This window comes from Microtus oregoni, unplaced genomic scaffold (genome assembly GCF_018167655.1).
Source record: "Microtus oregoni isolate MIOR12 unplaced genomic scaffold, Mior012 000049F_ref0000343, whole genome shotgun sequence".
Classification (NCBI taxonomy): Eukaryota; Metazoa; Chordata; class Mammalia; order Rodentia; family Cricetidae; genus Microtus; species Microtus oregoni.
In genome coordinates, this window is record NW_024543223.1 from 5,577,695 (window position 1) to 5,595,758 (window position 18,064).

The 18,064-nt window shown below is 51.0% G+C and overlaps 1 protein-coding gene across 1 annotated transcript in view; it reads left to right on the forward strand.

Moving 5' to 3' along the window:
* The first annotated feature begins 14,918 nt into the window (after positions 1–14,918).
* Ablim2 (actin binding LIM protein family member 2) overlaps positions 14,919–18,064 on the forward strand; it is a 122,110-nt gene continuing 118,964 nt past the window's right edge. Inside the window, exon 1 of the mRNA XM_041636191.1 lies at positions 14,919–15,084. Within this exon, the coding sequence (XP_041492125.1) occupies positions 15,075–15,084 (10 nt within the window). The 5' untranslated portion in view covers positions 14,919–15,074. The remainder of the gene's footprint in view (positions 15,085–18,064) is intronic.

The window sequence follows — 18,064 nt, forward strand, 5'->3', positions numbered from 1 at the left end:
CAATGGACGAGTTAGTGTACACAGAGGATTTGGCCTCTCGCCGCTCACGTGTGGGCTTGCACGAGCTTGCACACCCCCCCCCCCACACACCCTTGTGTTTTTTATCAGTCATCCTGCGGATTCTGACTCTCTATTTACTGTTGTTTGTAGGGGGGGGGGTGGAGAGCCAGCTCAGCAGGGAGGCAGGAAACACCTGACGCCAGCCAGGCTTAGGGTTTGTCAGGAACTGGCCACTCAGTTTTTTTTTTTGTTTGTTTTGTTTTTTTACCTGTGCCAATGGACCAATGAACCAATGGGATTCTAGCTGTGTGGCAATTCTCTTTGCAATTTTTTAGGATGTACAAGGGACCTGCTCTCAAATCTCTGGTCCATGATGATACCATGTCCTCAGGGGACCCTGGCTCCGTTCCTCTGTCCAGGCCTTGCCTCCTTCTCTGCTCTATTCTTTGTGTGCATGCCTGTGGTTCCAAGGCTGCTCCAGGCCCTGGGATTCTGCCAACCCTCGCCATGAGTGTTCCAGCTATGTAGTGCGCGCGTTGGTGACCTCTCTCACACCTATCTGTCACCACCCAGGCAGGGCTGCTGCTGGCTGACACCTAGCGTAGACAGGTATGGCAGAACTTGTGTGACTGGGAGATCATCCCCTCCCCCTATGCCCCTAGTGAACTGGTAGAAACTGGTGGTCCTGGAGAGCATTAGCAGAGTGGCCAGGCCTGGGGTCTTAGAAAAGGTTAATCCAACCTGCGCCCCCACCTCTCCAAAGGCTTGTGTCACCAGGCTTGCCGGGTGCCTCCCTTGTGCCTTCAGTCTGGGTATCCCCTGATCAACAAGGTCTGCAAAGCTGTCCCTTTTCCAGGCTCACAGATTGACTCTAGCAGTGGAATTGCTTTGAGGGAATGCCATCCTGGAAGGTCCTAAATGGGGTGCGGGGACTGCAACAGAGCAAACGGCTCCCATGAATCCCCTGACCCCACAGGGCAGGACCAGAAGGCTCATTTACACTTAGAGGCTCAGTGCTCTGCCTCCCTGAACTGACTGGTCTCCTCACAGGGCCCACACCTTCCCTCCCAGCTCCGAGGCAGGGTGACAGGTACCTCTTTCAGTTTAGTTGAGTGCAATGGGAGAGACTGGGCCTAAAGCTCTCTAAGTAAGCTTCTGCCAGAACCCTCTGGAACTCCTGGCACTAGTAGGTGCCCTCTTTACCTTCCAGACTGTGGCAGCATCAGGTAGTTGCTCCCTACCTTGTCCCCAGGCCACACCTAAGGGGGCACACCATGAGCTGCCCCTTCTCTGCTTCTGCCTATGAGCTTCTGACAGCAGCCCTTGCACCACACTCACCTCCTTCAGGCTAACTTGTCTGAGCTCAGAATTCACAGGGAGAACCAGTGCACAGAACCCCAACATAACCTGCCGATGAGGACCGGCTCTGTGGAGCCTGACTTCATTTCAAACGTGGATCGATTGCACACGTCCTAAAGTCAATGTCTTAGCCTTTAAAGAACATATTGGACATCTGGAGCCAAGAGCTGGAGTGATGGCACACACCTTTGCCAGGGGCGGATGGATTTCTATGAGTTCAAGGCCAGCCTGAACTTCTTCAGAACAGGTAGGGCTCTGCAGAGAGACCTTGTCTTAAACAAACAAACACATAAACAAAAAACAAGTAAAGCAAACTCCATTTTTTTCTTGTCCAGTTTTTACCACCAAAGTTCTTGTCAGGACACTCCAATTGTTCATGCTGCTCCTCAGGAAAGATTTTCAGATGTTGTCACCAACCTGAGGTGGATCCCCCTCCCCTGCCTATATTGTAAACACCTGCATTACTGATTCCTTTATGGCTATAATAAAAGTTCCTCCCCCAACCATCTTTGTTTCCCCATCTCTAGTCAGAACAGCATCTGTTTCTCTAAGGGACATCGATGCTGCTCAGATTTAGTGTTTAGTGTTCCAGTCTAAAGAGGATGATCCTGTTCTGGCTTGCCACTTCTTCCCGGTGGAAACCTGGAAGACAAACGGGCACTAGGCTAAAAGGAATCGGGGACAAGTCTCAGAAGTGACCCCTTCAAGTTGTCCTCTGACCTCCTCACGCGTGTGTGTGTGTGTGTGTGTGTGTGTGTGTGTGTGTGTGTGTGTGTGTGAGGGTGGCCTTGATAGAGGTCTAGGGATGGAGACAGGCTGCTTGATGAAGCAAGAACAGAGTCTCAGTCAGAGGCCTAACTTCAGGCTGCCTCTCCCAATACCAGTTCTCATCTCGTGTATATTCCTGGCACTGCGTTTGGACTATGTGACCTCAGTAAGGGCCCTCACCATCTCTGAGCCTGAGTACTCCCGACTGAGGTGGGTCAGGCCTGTTTTCCTGTCCCCTGCCTGTGGCCTGCTGGATTTTTGCTTTTTCCAGTCTAGCTTCTCAGGAAGTCCTAGGCTGCCCTGATGCCACCTATCAGTCAATCAAGCCTTCCTTGTGAAGACTCCAGCCCTGTCTCTAAGGAGCTTTCTGTCAAGGCCCCACAGCTCCCCAACTTCGTGCTCTTACTTATCTCACCCACGATTAGGTGGTGGGGGGCAGGCTGTGAGGGATCAGGAAACTTCCTCTGGTCATGGTCATACAACCACTCCTAAATGCCACTTACGTGACCCAGGAAGCCCGGCCACAGGTTAGGTGGGGCAAGAAACAGGAGAGGGAGGGGGCAGGGCACATTGCAATTTACAGGGAATGGTGGTTCCCTTCCCTTAGGCCTGCTGGCTGTGCCTCTGTTCCTGGCCTTGGACTCTGAGGGGCTGTGTGGGCACCCCTGTCCTGGACAGCAATGGTCAAAGTCACTACTGCTACTGGATCTGAAGCAGTGTCCCATTTAAGAAACTGTAAGAGCAGTTTCTTAAAAGGAAGCAGGAATGGGCAAGCACAGACCCTGCAAGATGGGTGGGCAGGCCACAGCTTTGGCAAAAGACATTGCTGTCTAGAACATTCCAGAATCCAGAATGATCTGGCAGAGCAGCTTTCTTTTTACTGTGTCTCTGCAGTGTGTGGTGGTCCCGGCTGCTGGATCCCAGTGCCAGCACCCATAGTCACGTGGCCTGAAAGTTCCCTCCCTTGGGCCTGCTATTTGCTCGCCTGTGCAAAGGGGACAGGATACAGGGTCAGTGAAGGATTATAAGTAGTATGTGGGACCCCTCAATCCAGCATACAGAGAACCCTTCTCTGAGAGACCGCGAGGGGTGCACCCACACACTCAGACAATGGGATGTCTCACCAAGGCCAGCTGGCCTGGGTCTAAAAAAACTTGGGATAAAACTGGACTCGCTGAACATAGCGGACAATGAGGACTACTGAGAACTCAAGAACAATGGCAATGGGTTTTTGATCCTACTGCACGTACTGGCTTTGTGGGAGCCTAGGTAGTTTGGATGCTCACCTTACTAGACCTGGATGGAGGTGGGTGGTCCTTGGACTTCCCACAGGGCAGGGAACCCTGATAGCTCTATGGGCTGACAAGGGAGGGGAACTTGATTGGGGGAGGGGGAGGGAAATGGGAGGAGGTGGCGGGGAAGAGACAGAAATCTTTAATAAATAAATAAACAGGAAAAAAAAAGAAAAAAAAGAAAAAAGTGTACATGCAAGGTTTTGTTTTGTTTTCTTGAAAGAGTTTTTCACTGTCTCACTTTTAGAGACAGAGTATCATTATATTGCCCAGATTAGCCTTGAACTCCTAGGCTCAAGGAAGCCTCTGCCTCCTAAACACATAGAGTACAGACGTGTGACACGGTACCCAGTGTTTCTACTTTATACAGCACTGTCATTCACCTTTCCCCGCAACAATAAAATCCGCTCACCCCCTCTCCAACAGGCTCCACTGGTCGTGGTCGAGTTTTAGGTTTAGATAACAGCCCTGGTCTAAGGACTGGATCATTTGTGACAGCGTTAGGACCGACCCAGTTGTCAGGCCCCTGTGCCATGTTCCGAATAGGGACAGGTAGGGGAGCATGCAAAGCTTCCAGCTACTTCCCCTTCCTCCTGACAGACAGGGGCACTGGAGGCTGTAGTCTGTCATTCACAGGTACAGGGGGCGTTTCCTCAGTACCCGCTCGTGCAGATCTCATAGCTGACTTGCCAGGTGCAAGGGTCATGCCCCCTTTTAAAGATGAGAAGAATGAGGCTCGAATGGGATATCAGGACCCTGGGAGTCCCTCACAAAGGGCGGGTTGCCTTGATTAAAAGGCGAATTGCAGCGCCCTCTAGTGTCTGCCTATCTCTTCTTGCAAGAAAGCCCCTAGTTTGTTCTCTGAGAGGTGAGATCACTCTTTATCTGCCACACAGACTCCTGCTTCCCATTTCCCCCAGGGATGGGCTTAGAAGGAGAGAGCTAGAAGCAGGATGGGCCTGTGAGATGTCTTAGCTTGTAAAGGCGGCAACCAAGCCTGGCAACCTGAGTTCAGGTCCTAGTTCAGGTCCTGGGATTTATATGGTGAAAGGAGAGAGTTAACTCCTTCAAGTTGTCCCTGACTGCTTCACCCATATGCACAGTCACACGTGTATACAAAACAAATAAATAAGGAAATAAAAGGAAAGTGAAAGAATTTTGCAGATATATATATATATTCTTTTTCTAAGACAGAGTTTCTTTGGCTTTCCTGGAACTTGCTCTGTAGACCAGGCTGGCCTTGAACTCACAGAGATCCACCTGCCTCGGAAGAGGCAGAGTGCTGGAGTGCTGGGTTTAAAGGCATGCTCCACCACCACCTGGCTGTTTCCAATAGCCGCAGTTTCCCAGCGATGGGGAGGTGGGAAGACAAATGGATGTCCTGGTCCGAGATAAAAGTTACACCTTCTTCGCTGCAAAATAGAAGTCTACTATGATGCATAGGCAATATTGCTGAGTATATTAGCAATGAAGGGACGATTACGCGGGCTCAGTGAGGTTTGTAAAACTGGGGTGGGGGTGAGAAACTGGAGTCTGGGTATTATCCTATCATGGGTATGTCCTCCTTTTCTTCCTTGGTAGTGGGGGCTGGGAATGCTGTCTGGCACTTGCTGCCTTTTGTTCTCTCTGAACCCCAACTGGAGCAGAACCTCTCATCTTTCCTACTAGTTCTAGAGAGGGGTCACGTCACCCAGAGTCCCGGGACTTCCCTGTGTATGTCTGTCAGAAGAGGGAACAAACAAGAGGGTGGGGGACCGTGGAATGTTCCACACTTAGGCAAAAGCAAACCTCAAGCCATTGGATAGAGGCCATGCCAAGGATGCTTACGCTGGGTGGCATTTATTCATTCCAGTGGTATAAAAACCTGATCATCTATGTGCTTAGGTTGGGTTTCACGGCAAACAAAGTTCAAGTTCACATGACTCAAACAGAAAGGTCTCCATTGGCATTGGTCCTAGAAGTTCAGAGGTAGATCTCAGGACTGACTTGATCCAGGGGCGCTTTGGGTTCACTCTTCTAGGATGCCCTGAATCTGACCAGGGGGGCATCACCAAAATCATCTTTTACTTAACTAGCTGGCCTCAGAGTTGCCAGGCTTGGGTCGTCCGCCCTCCTGGATAGACTTGTGTCTAGGGGACCCTGGGTAATGGCTGATGAAGTCTAGCTCTGTCTTCATGGCCTGGGTTCATCCTGTGACCATCCAGAACCATCTGAGCTAGACACAGGGTTGACTTACTGTTGAGTCAACTGTGTGCTGGGTGGGGTACCACCAGAAAGAGAGGAACTGGGAGTCAGGTAACTAGGTAACCAGCCAGGAGATTAGAAGAGACTCAAGCAGTCCCCTTCCCATCCTAAAGCCTAATCACACAATGGTCACAAGCTAGGAACACACAGGCACCAAGACCTCAGAATGGGCAAGTAACCCAGCAGGAAACTGTCCCTTCCGTTCTGTTCCTATGTAGGGTGAGGACAGAGGCTTCCCTCTGAGATGCTAAGGTGCTCCATGACAGCAGGCAGCAGTGGAGCAGTCTCCCACCAGGGGGCAGTACAGCAAATAAACTTGGGGTCTTGCTTGTTCTTCTATTAGAGAAGCTTCAGCAAGAATCCCTGGAAGTGGATGACATCACATATTTTCCTGTAAAATTATGTGTAATTTTTATTTAAAGTTTTAAAGTGTTTTTATTTATTGATATTAAAACGCTGTTTTTCTTTGCTGTATGCATACTGTTAAAACAGAGATGGCACAGCAAATAAGAGCACATGCTGATCGGGAAGAGGATCTGAGTTTGGCTCCCAGCGCCCATGCTGGTCAGTGTATAGCCACCTGTAACTCCAGCTCCAGAGTGGATCTAATGCCTCTTGTCTTCCTGGGTACCTGCATTCATATGCACCATACTGACACACACACTTTAAAAAATATTAATAATAAAGCTATACATATGTATACATATATAACACTTTGGGGACCCAGAGTAAACCCCAAACTTCTGTGTTCAGCAGCATAAAGGGACAGGAAGGAAAAAAAGGCTAGGAGACGGAGCCTCCCCGTGAGACATACATTGCATTGGTTGTGGCTGTGGGTGAAGCCTGCTGGCTTTCCTATCTGGACCTGGCAAGAGTAGTTGACACAAGTCTTGAGTATCAAATGTAAACCCCACAGCAATGGTCTTAATCCGATGGACACCAAGTACATATCTGTAAAAAATAATCCTGGTGGAGATGGCCCAGTGGTGTCACTGACCTTGTTCATAGCCTTGATGAAACTATGGGGCAGGTGGACTCATCACGAGGATGTCATGGTATGTTAGGAGAAGGAGCTGGACCTGTGAAGCCTAGTGCAAAGTCTGCAGGAAAGGGCTGAGGGTCAGCTTCTCCGTGTTCCACAACACATGTCCTCTGAGACCCATTTTCTAAGTGAATGAGGGGGACTCTTGTTTCACCTAAAAGCCATTGGTTGCAAGCCTGTGATGGGTGACAAGTGACCATAGGCTTGAAGTTGCTCAGTGACACCAAACAGGCTCTACTCAGACAGGTCCTTCTCAGGTCCCAGGACGAGAACTGATCTCTCTGCCAGGGACAGCTGTCTTCTAAGACGCCACTGAGCTGTGTGTCCTCATTGTCATTGAGTAGGTATACCGCTGGTAAATGGGACATGTGTCTGGCAGAGTCCAGGGGATTCTGACCTTGGGGATCTGGTTCTGGTGACCTAGTTCTGTTCTCACTTGCTTCCTCCTGCCGCAGAAGCCTGTACACCTGCCTAACCCTTCCCAGGGCAGCATCCACAGTTCTTGTGGGACCACGGAGTTCCTTGTGGAGCCTGAGACTGGATGTCTCATATGTTAGGTTGAGTTATGTGCCCCTCCCTCCCACGCTGGCCTCTGCTCTGCCTGCTTCGTAGAGGGGCAACATTTCTTTTCTTTTTCTATTTTTTTAAAAAAGATTTATTTATTATGCATATACAGTGTTCTGCCTCTATGTCTGCCTTTGGGCCAGAAGAGGGCACCAGATCTCATTACAGATAGTTGTGAGCCACCATGTGGTTGCTGGGAATTGAACTTGGGACTTCTGGAAGAGCAGTCAGTGCTCTTAACTGCTGAGCCATCTCTCCAGCCCTGATGGACAACATTTCTTCATCAGAGCTGGTCAGGTTCTCCCTACTCAAAGCCTTGGAGTAGTGGTTCCCAACCTTCCCAGTGCTGCCACCTTTGTATAGTTCCTCATGTTGTGCTGACCCCAACCATATAATTGTTTTCAATGTTACTTCCTAACTGTAATTTTGCTACTGTTACTATTGTGATTCATCACAATGTAAATATCTGTGTTTTCTGATGGTCTTAGGCAACCCCTGTGCAAGGGTTGTTGGGCACCCAATGGGTCAAGACCCACAGGCTGAGAAACCTTGCCTTAGCGACTCTGCAGTGCTTCAGGGCAGGTGTTGTCCTTGTGGTGAGCCCTCAATCTGAAGGTTTTTACCAGGATTCAATGTAGACACACTTTCTGGGCTACCTGTAGTCCCCTCCCTCATAGCCTAGTGTTTGTTCTTTCTCCATAATTCAGGTCAGGACCAGAGTTGGCTCCCCACCCAGGATGGCCTGTGTGCCCCATCCCATGATCCCTCAGGAAGTAAGCCCTCTCATGTTGGCACGGCTGTGAGCTGAATCGTGTCTGACTTGTGGCTCCCCAAAGTCCACACACTGAAAGTCTGCATGACATTAGTGACTCTCTTATTGCCGTGACAAGAATAGCCAATTGAAGCAACCCAAGAGCTGGGGGGATGATTCCATCAGCAAAGTGCTTGTCTCAGAAGATGAGGAGCTGAGTTTACACCTCTGGCATCCATGTAAAAAGCTGGCTATGGTGGTGTGTGCCTGGAATGCCAGCGATGGTGCAATGGGAGATGGGGACAGGTGGACCCCCAGAGGCTCATGGGTCAGGACAATGACAGTTTTTAGCTCAGTGGTTCTCAACCTGTGGGTCGTGCCCCCCTTTGGGGGTCAAATGACCCTTTCACAGGGGCCACCTGAGACCATCAGAAAACACAGATATTTACATTAAGGTTTGTAACCACAAAATTACAGTTATAAAGTAGTAGCAAAGGCAATTTTTTGGTTGGGGGTGTCACCACAATGTGAGGAACTGTATTAAAGGGTTGCAGCATTAGCAAGGCTGAGAACCACTGCTCTAGGGCGACAAGAGATACTGTCAGAAAAGGAGGACTGACACCTTAAGATTGGCATCCGAGGGTGTCCTCTGACCCCCATATGCACTTGTGCATCCACCTGTCCCCACCCCCAAGCAGCAACGTAAGGGAGGCAGCTGTATGGTGGCTCACAGTTTAAGAAATACAACCTCTAGTGGGAGAAAGGTTTGGAGTAGGAGCTTGAAGCAGCTGGTCAGCTGTGTCGACCTCCAGGAAGTAGAGAGAAATGACTGTCGGTGCAGGGCTGCCTCTCCATTTCTTGTTGCAGCACTGCCCACAGTCTGGCTGGCTCTTCCTCCCTCAGTCACACTGTTACCGACTCCTTCTTGTGCACAGGGCCGAGGTGCCAAGGTGGTTTAGACTCTTTCAAGCTGACCATCTGTATTAGCCATCACAACATGGGACAAGGTTGTTGAGGATGGCAGAGTTAAGATGAGGTGACCAGGATGGGCCTCAACCCAGCCCAGCAGCATCCTAGGAGAAGGGGAAATGTGATGGAGATGCAGAGGAAGAGGAGAGCATGGAGAGGAGGGGGTGCTCCTGATATGCCATGGAGAGGGGCCCTGAACAAAGAATCCTCAGAAAGGGCAACCTTCCAGCCACCCGACCTTGAATTCCATCTTTTTTTTTCTATTCCTTTTCTTTTTTTAATTGAGCTATACATTTTCCCCACTTCCCTTCCTTCCTCCCCTCTCTCTTTCAAACTTCCATCTTCCAGGTTTGGGAGAAGACACATTTCTAAAGGGTTCAAGGCGCCTTCAGCACAGCCTGTGGTGTTTGTCATACAGCCCTCATTGCCAGCTCATCCAGGGCTTGCTATGCACCCTCTCTGTCATGTGCTCCCCACTCCTCTGCTTCTGCAGCATGAGTCCAGTCCATCCAGTGGCTCACAGTGTGCCTCGTGTGTGCCATTTCTCAGATGTAACCTTATGCTGTGCCTCTTTCTGGCTCTCAGGGCAACCGTGTGCCATGATGACTCAGTCATGGAAGACACGCTGTTGTATTTACACATCACTTCATGTCAGCAGCAGTGGCGACAGTCCGAGCTGACGGCCAGCATCCTGCATCCTTCCCTTTTTCTGCCCACCAGGAAGAACTCGGGTGAGCCGAGGCTTGCTTCAGCTGTCTGCTCAAGTGTGGACCTTGCTTTTTGTTTGTTTTGTTTTTCAAGACGTGGTATCTCTGCGCAGCCTTGGCTGTCCTGGAATTTACTGTGTAGATCAGGCTGAGTTTCAGAACTCAGAGATCCACCTGCCTCTGCCGCTCAAGTGCTGGGATTAAAGGTGTGCACCACAACCTCCAGGTTATAGAGACTGCCACGGTGAGAGCAGAGCAGAGCAGCGAGTTGGCTGCTGGCCTCCTCCTGGTTTCACACGGCATGGCTTTAAATTATTGAGTGGTTGGAAAGGCCCACAGTGACAGCCTATTTCATTTGTTTCTCTCCTGGGCTGAGAAACAGATCAATGCTTCCGCTCCATGTGGGGAGCACAGCTTAGGCTGGAGAGCCGGTCTAGCTCTGCCATGGCTCCCTTACAGGCAGGAACTCAGCACTGTGACATTTGCAGACCCACATCTTTCTAGACCAGGTCCCATGTGAGCCTTGCTGCCTTGAGTCACCTCCCCCAGGCTCACCTTAAGGGAAATTTCCTCAGACCCAGGGAGAGGGCCAAGAGGATGAAATGGGCTTAATAGCTCTGGCCTCTTCTTTTATGGAGTCGGGGGTGTCAATGGAGAGGCATTGTGGGGCACTCATTGACCCCTCAGCTCAGCGGGCCCTTTTCCTCTGGGCTAGTGACCCCCAGAGTCTTTAGAAACCAGGAGGAGCACCATGGACACTAAGATGAGGAAGGTTTAAAGTCACCTGGCAGTTCTGATGCTGGGGATGGAGTCAGGTAGGATAGAGAAGTTGAGGCTTGGAAGTGATATGGCCGTGAATGGCCCTGGTTGTGGAGGGCCCTGACTTAGCAGGGCTCAGGAGAGGCTGTTACAAGGAGAAAGCCCAAAGAGTTAGCCCATGCTTTCAAGAAGGGTGGACATTCCTGTCAGCCAGAGGTACAGCAGAAGGTATGGGCCAGTGAGACAGGACCCATTTTGACCATTCACTCCACGTGTGACTCTTAGATTCTTACATTCTTTGTAGGCAGTGACAGGTTCTGGAGGGCACATTACCAGATGACCCATGGCTCACTCTTCTCCAAAAGGTCTGGATACATTCTAATGGCTGCACTTAGTAATAGCAAATGCCTCAGTTCTCTGTCTGTAAAATGGTGATGATTAGGACCCTTGAGACAATGTAACTAAATTGCAGGGTTTGGCACAGAGGCACAACAGCCCTGGCTGTAACTTCCTTCTCTGGTTTGGCCCCTCAGGTACAGTTTTACATTCATCCTCCATTTTTATGCCCTGAGCCAAGGCCCCATGTGTGGTTCATCCAACTCTGGCTGACAAAGGGGCCCCTCTGCCCTATGAACAGACTCAGCTCTCCTGTCTTAACTTTCCACACATTGGCCATCATCCTACCTGTTGTCTCCATGAGGCTGACACTGGGGGCTCCACCTACTTTCCTGGTGGAGGACCTGGTGGTGGGAGGGCCTTCTGTCTATGTGTTGCTTTTATTGGTTAATGAATAAAGAAACTGCTTTGGACCTATAGGAGAGCTATAGGGGAACAGAGCTAGGCAGGGAAAACTAAGTTGAATGCTGGGAGAAAGGAGGCAGAGTCAGAGAGAAGCCATGGAGCCACTAGGGATAGGGGATAGATGCTGGGAACTTTACTCAGTAAGCCACAGCTATGTGGTGATATACAGATTAACAGAAATGGGTTAAATTAATATAAGTTAGCCAATAAGAAGCTAGAGCTAATGGACCAAGCAGTGATTTAATTAATACAGTTTCTGTGTGATTATTTCGGGTCTAAGCTAGCTGGGCAGCTGGGAACCAACAAGTGACCTTCTCCAACAGGGACCCCCTGTCTAAATAAAGGGAAGTGATTACTTCCAAGACAAATGCTCTTCACCTGGAAGCAATGCAAAGGCCATGCAGCATGGCAGGGACCTGGGCTTGTCCTCTGGGCACTGATGGAAAAAGAAAGAGCCCTCACTGTAGTTACAGCCCATGTGTCTCAGGAGGTCCCAACCATTAAGAAACTTCCTACAAGACATAGCAGGACAGGCTGAGCTCGTTAGCTGCACTGTCGGATTCAGATGTGAGCATCAACTTCATTTGTTTCTCTTGTCTTTTATCTTCATGTTTCTAGGAACACACTCAAGTTGATAACCTGTTGCCCAAGAGAAAGCAGTGACTGGCTCATGATACTCAGAACTCATGATACTCAGGCCACAGGCCAGGACCTGTCTATTTGTTCTGTGCCTCGTCCTGTGCTAATCTACATTCCATAATCAGTGGTTAGGCTATTCTCCTAAAGGTAGGAGTGACATAGCACCCTTGGATGTCCTTATGGCCCACTGGGGGCTCTGACAATCTTGTCCTGTCTCCTGTGTACCTCATCTCTTTCTTTGCTGGCTTTGGGCATGACTTTGAATATTGTAGCAGCTCTAACATAGGACTGATAACACAAGAGATTGCCCCAGAGCCCAAGTTCCAAGTTAGGAGAACTGTGAGTCAGAACACAGGGAGATTGTCGATGCTCTTGTCTTCTAATGTTTTCTAATCCCAAAGAAGGCAAATCCCATGAGAGGCAGTGGTGTACAGACAGATCCTCCCTGGAAGGGCACGGGCCAATGATGCATCTGAAGTTGCCTGCAGTCCCAGGGGTTGGACCACACCCATCCCTCCCCTGGTGCCCTGGTGCCTAGAAAAGCTCCACTCCCTCTAGGGTTTTCCAGAAAGAGAGACTGACTTATCTTAGTCCATCTTCTGTTGCTGTGACAACACACCCGAGACAGGTAGTTTATTAAAAATAGAGGTCTCATGGTTCTGGAGGCTGGATATTCAAGAATGTGTCTCCCACATCTGATCTGCATCTGCCCCTGTGATGCGGGGTTTTCTTCTGTATGCTGTGATTACCATTAATAAATAAAGAAACTGCTTTGGACTGCAGGGCAGAACTTAGCAAGGTGAGGAAAACGAAACTGAATGCCAGGAGAATGAATGACAGAGACAGAGAGATACCATGGAACCACCAGAGACAGATGCTGGTTGAAACTTTAGCCGGTAAACCACAGCCATGTGGCAATGCACAGATTAATAGAAATGGGTTATGTAATTTTACTGTGTTAAAGTTAAAACCTTTCTTTTTATTTAAACAGAAAAGGGGAGGTGATGTGGGATTCCTTCTGTATGTTGTGATTACCATTGATAAATAAAGGAACGGCTTTAGGCCTATAGCAGAGCTATAGCGGAACAGAGCTAGGTGGTAAAACTAAGCTGAATGCTGGGAGAAAGGAGGCAGAGTCAGAGAGAAGCCATGTAGCCCCACCAGACACAGACACCCAGAACTTTACCTGGTAAGCCACAACCTCGTGGCGATACACGGATTACTAGGAATGGGTTAAACTAAGATGTAAGAGTTAGCCAATAAGAAGTTAGAACTAATGGGCCAAGCAGTGTTTTAAATAATATAGTTTCTGAGTGGTTATTTTGGTTCTGGGCGGCCAGGACAAACAAGTGGCCTCCCTACAACACCCCTGAGTCTCAATGGTCAGTGGGAGGGTCTTGGTCCGGCTGTTAAGGGTGTGGAGAGCTTCCTGTGCCCTCTTTGAAGCCTTTGGTGCCCTCTCCAGGCTGGCTACTCAAACAGCAGCAGTGGGACTTGGTAACAGTGAATCATGGGACTTGATTTTCCCAAGTCATTGTTGACTGAAATCATGAATGGACCCCAGTGAAATTGGCCCATCCTTTGAGGGAGGGTGATGAGCCCACATTGACCCCACATTTACTGTCATCTTGACTATTGTTTATTCAGTATTGGCTCTAGGCTAGTAGCTTTGAACAGTTTTCTCTGTATTACTAATTTAAGCCAAGGGTATTGTGACTTAAAAGGTGAAGAAACTGAGGTACTGAGAGAAAGCAAGTGACTGGATCATCCATGGGTCATAACCCTGCAGACGCAGAACAAAGGTCTAAATTTAATCTATTCAAATCGACTGATTTGCTACAAGTCAAATCCAGCCCTACAGAATTCTGTGCATGAATAAGTTGCTGCTGGGCCAGCCCTACCTTAGTTATCAACTTCCTGGGTGATTTGGTTTTCTGGGCAAAAGATCCCAGAGTCAGTCCCGCTCTTTGTGCTCTTGGTGGGCACCTGTTGCTGAAGCACAGCTGCCAGCAGGGTCTGCTGGTTTACAGGATGTGGAGGAATGTGCAGCTCCCCTCAAGGTTTCACCAGAGCCTCTGGCCTCCTGGTCCCCTTTGAAATAGATGGATGATACTGATCGCCGGGGAGGCATTTCTGTTTCTGTCTCAGTATTACTTTGAACAGCCCTAATCCGGGCCAAATGCCCCGGCCTGTGCCTCTCCATTCAGTGCCACATCCTGCATGCTCCCACCCTGAGCTTTACGCATCCGTGCTCTCGCTTCTCTCTAGTCCGTCTCCTCTCAAGCTCTTGTGCCCACCTGTTGTCACCGCCAGCGCACGGCAGAATCCACCTGTGCCTCCCTATGCAGGCTCTCCTTTCAGTCTGTTTTCACGCCCTGTTTTCACCTCTGGACGCCTGACGTCACAAGGGTATCGGTCACCCTGTGGGCAGGATGGCTAGAGAGTAGGATGTGCCAGAGTCTTCTCAGTGTGCATCACCCAGCGTCAGCCGAGCCGTAAAAGCGACGTCTGGGCGTAAGGCGAGGAGTCCGTACACCTGCGCCGGAATCCCAACCCGTTAGAACCTCCACCTTGGGGGTGTGTGTCATTAAATACTGCTCCTGGTCTGCTTCCCCGGCCCGCTCCCCCTGCCCCACCTCAGTTCCCCCTTTCTGTGTACTGGGAAGGAAGAGAAGATATGGTTCCGAGACCTTCCATCACTCCAGAAGAGTTACTCCAAGATCCTTTTTCCCTGCGCCTCCCTCTTCGCGCTCCCGGTACTGAAATGAGCCATAGTCTTGTCCTTTAGACCGTGTTGACAGCTCTGCAGAGCTCCAGAAGCAGGTGCTGGAGGGCACCTGCGTTACCGACAGTCTGCGCCTGCGCGGACCGCATAGCCTACTGGGACTTGTAGTCCTCACATCTAACCGCGGTGGCACGCAGACGGGCTGCGGGGGCGAGGCGCCTACACTTCCCAGGGTGCGACCCTCCCGCGACTCGCCAAGGGGCGGGGCCTAGTTGAGGGGCGGGGCTAGGGGCGGGACGGGAGCCCCGAGCTGCGGTGGCGCTGCGGGCTGAGGGTACTGTGCTTTGAGCCTCTGGCCACAGGAGCGCCAAGGATCGTGTGAGCGCCGCACCTGCGGGCCCAGTTGTCGGGCTGTCGCAGAGCGGGGACCGCCCTACTAGGAGCTGCCGCTGACATGAGTGCAGGTGAGTGCTGCGACTGGGGATCCGTGGGTTCCAAGCTGCAGTCCTGGCAGGGTCTCGAGGACTGGGTGGCAATCAGGCTGCACCTGCACTGCAGTGCCCTGAGTACAGCGGCTCCACCCAACTTTTGCTCCAGGATGTGCAGCCCCGAAAGCCCGGCCTTCAGTCGCTCTCCCTGAGCCGGGTTGCGGAGTTCCGTGGCGTGCGCCAGAAACCCTTCCCACCGTGCCAGCTAGGGTAGCTGCGCAGAGATGTCTGGCAGGCGCCACTCCTTGCTTCTCTGTGGGGGGGGGGGTCCAGGTTGCTTCAGTTAAGGTACGTGGGTGCCATTAAGGGGCCCTGGGTCATCGCAGTCCTAACCGTGGAGAGAGGTGTGATGACAGGCGGAGCTGTGCAGCAGGGGACTCCGCCCTTGCGCGGTTCCCGCAGAGCCTGGGTGGTGGCGTCTGGCAGACCCTGAGCGCTCCAGGTTCGCTGCTGTAGATCTGAGTGCCGGAGCCTGTATGTGTGTCAGTCTCGGCACTGTCTGCGCGCGATGTCCTTCCAGCCCCTCAGTCCTGAGTGTCTCAGCCCTGCCTCTCCCGCTGCATCCACCCACAGGGATCTGACAGCCTCTGTGCGATGCTGGAAAATCCCATATCCCTGCAGCCCAGCGGTGCCTGTGCTCAGACCAGCGGTGCCTGTGCTCAGAGAGAAACTGAGATCTAGAGCTGGAAGGCTTTGACTCAGACGCGGGAGTGTCTGCACATCACCTCAGGGTGCACCCATCTGAGCCTTATGAGTGAGGCTGTGGGAAGGGCTGATCCTTTCATTTCCTAGCAGAGAGGGGCAGGCCTCCATTTCCAGGAGCTATGGCCAGACTTTGATGACTTGAGCTCTGGCAAATGATAGAGATTTGAACCCAGGGCACCTTGATTCCAGGACGCTTCCCCCAAGCCCCAAGTTGCTACTGACAGCAGTATGGCCCTTGGCTACATTGCATAAAGCAATATGTCCAGCTACTTCCTCTGGGAGAAAGTGGGCAGGGAGGGAAGGAGCTTGGGGGCTGCTGACTGTAGGCTTTCAACCTGGAATCCCTCCTCCCGGAAAACTGTCCCCTCTCCCTCCTAGCCAAGCAAGGAGGAACTTCTGCAGTGGGTGTTGAGAGTAACTAAGAGCGAGTGGCATGGGAAGAGGGAGCCCTGCTGAGATAGCCAACCTGTTACCTGGGGGCGTATGGGGCGGCCATCCCCAGACTTGGCAAGGCCTCCAGACATTTATCTAATGGTGGTGGGGATAATGGCTGGGTGCACGTAGGGTAATTTCATGTTTCCAGACCATAATTGATACTTCTCGTCCTCCTGTAATCAGGAGCCCTCAGAGGAAGCACAGGTGCCCACTCCCTGCATTTGTAGTTTTTGTCCCCAGGGGAGGAAGACTGGTTGTTATGGCAAGGAGACTGGGTTTTGAACTGTGGTCTGTGTCTGGTGATCCTGGCACTGGGGCGTCTTCCCAGTCTTGGCCTGCTCATCTGGAACTTCGGTTACCCTCTACGCGAGAAATCTCTGCACACAGCAGCCCCTCAGGAGTGTGGACGGTCGTTGTCATTGCTGGGTGACCTGGGTTCCTTTTGGAAATGGAGCTCAAGTATTGTCTGGCTCACCTGTCTCTCATGTCTTGGCTCTGGCGAGCCTATGACACACACGGTACATTTACAGTGGAGGAGAGTGGACAGAGGCGCTGAGGTTCCAGTGTGTGGCTGCAGTGTACATCCGGCAGCTCAGAAACATTCACTGTCAACAGGGAAAGACTCCCCTGTGCCTCCCTGGGAAAGGCTGGCATCATTCTGGAACCTGGCACAGACAGGTGTCATGGAGTGATACTGGTCCTGACCATGCCCAGACAGGCAGGTGATGGTGCGCCTGGTATCCCGTACAGCCTCCTGGGCTAGGTGCCTTCCCAGTTGTGGTGAGGACAGAGTGGGCGCTGCTGGGGTCTGACGGCAAAGTGCTGCTTTGTGCTGGTTCTGGTGGGGCACTGAGGCCTGTGGATGCCACCCTGGCTGTGTTTGCCTGTTGGTCTCAAGTGGCCAGGGAAAGGCTTACAGAACACTGCAACAAGGTACAAGGAGATGATGTTCCATGGCAGTCAGGTCTTGATCCAGATCAAGACATTAGTCATGAAGCTCTCTGTGCCTTGATTTTTACCAACTTTTGGAAGTATCTCTATAGCTGTGTGTGCAGTGATAGCCCTCAGATGATGAGACTGGAAGATGGTATTGGGAGCAGAGGTTGCTTCTTTGCATTGGAACACATGTGACCACAGTGGGATAAGGAGGCCGGGAAGGCATCTGAACTGGTTCAGACCTGATGAATCCTGTGCTGGCTCTGCCAACAGGCACTGGGTCTTGAGTAAGGCCTGTGTACTGGTTAAACCTACATGTCCCTGGGGGTAACTATAGGCCTAACTAAGCTGAGAAAAATAAATGTATATACCGTGTGTGTGTGTGTGTCTGTGTGTCTATCTGTGTGTCTGTAAGTCTGTTTCTGTGTCTCTATGTATTTGATTCTGTAACTAGGTGCCACAGACCAGGGGCTTTATGGAGAAAGTTATTTTTGGATGTTGCTGGAGCCCAAACAACAAAGATCAAGGCATCAACAGACTGATTTCTCTCTTCTTGGCTTGTAGACAGCATCCCCTCCCTACGTCCTTACGGAGTTGTCCCTCTGTGTGTCTGTGTCCTCTCTCCTCCTCTTCTGAGGACACCATGCTGGTTGGATGAGGGTACAAGGGTGACCTAGTTTTGTCTTGGTGACCTCTGTCAAAGCCTCATCCCCCCATACAGCCACAGACTAAGGCGTTGTGGTCAGGACTATACTATGTAAATTCAGTTCACAACAGGTGGAGTCCTGGGCGCCTGGTTCAGCTACCTTTGACTCCCATGGATGCTGTGTAGGCAGCTGGAAGGGACCTGAGGATGCTCCGGATATATCCACCCCCACAT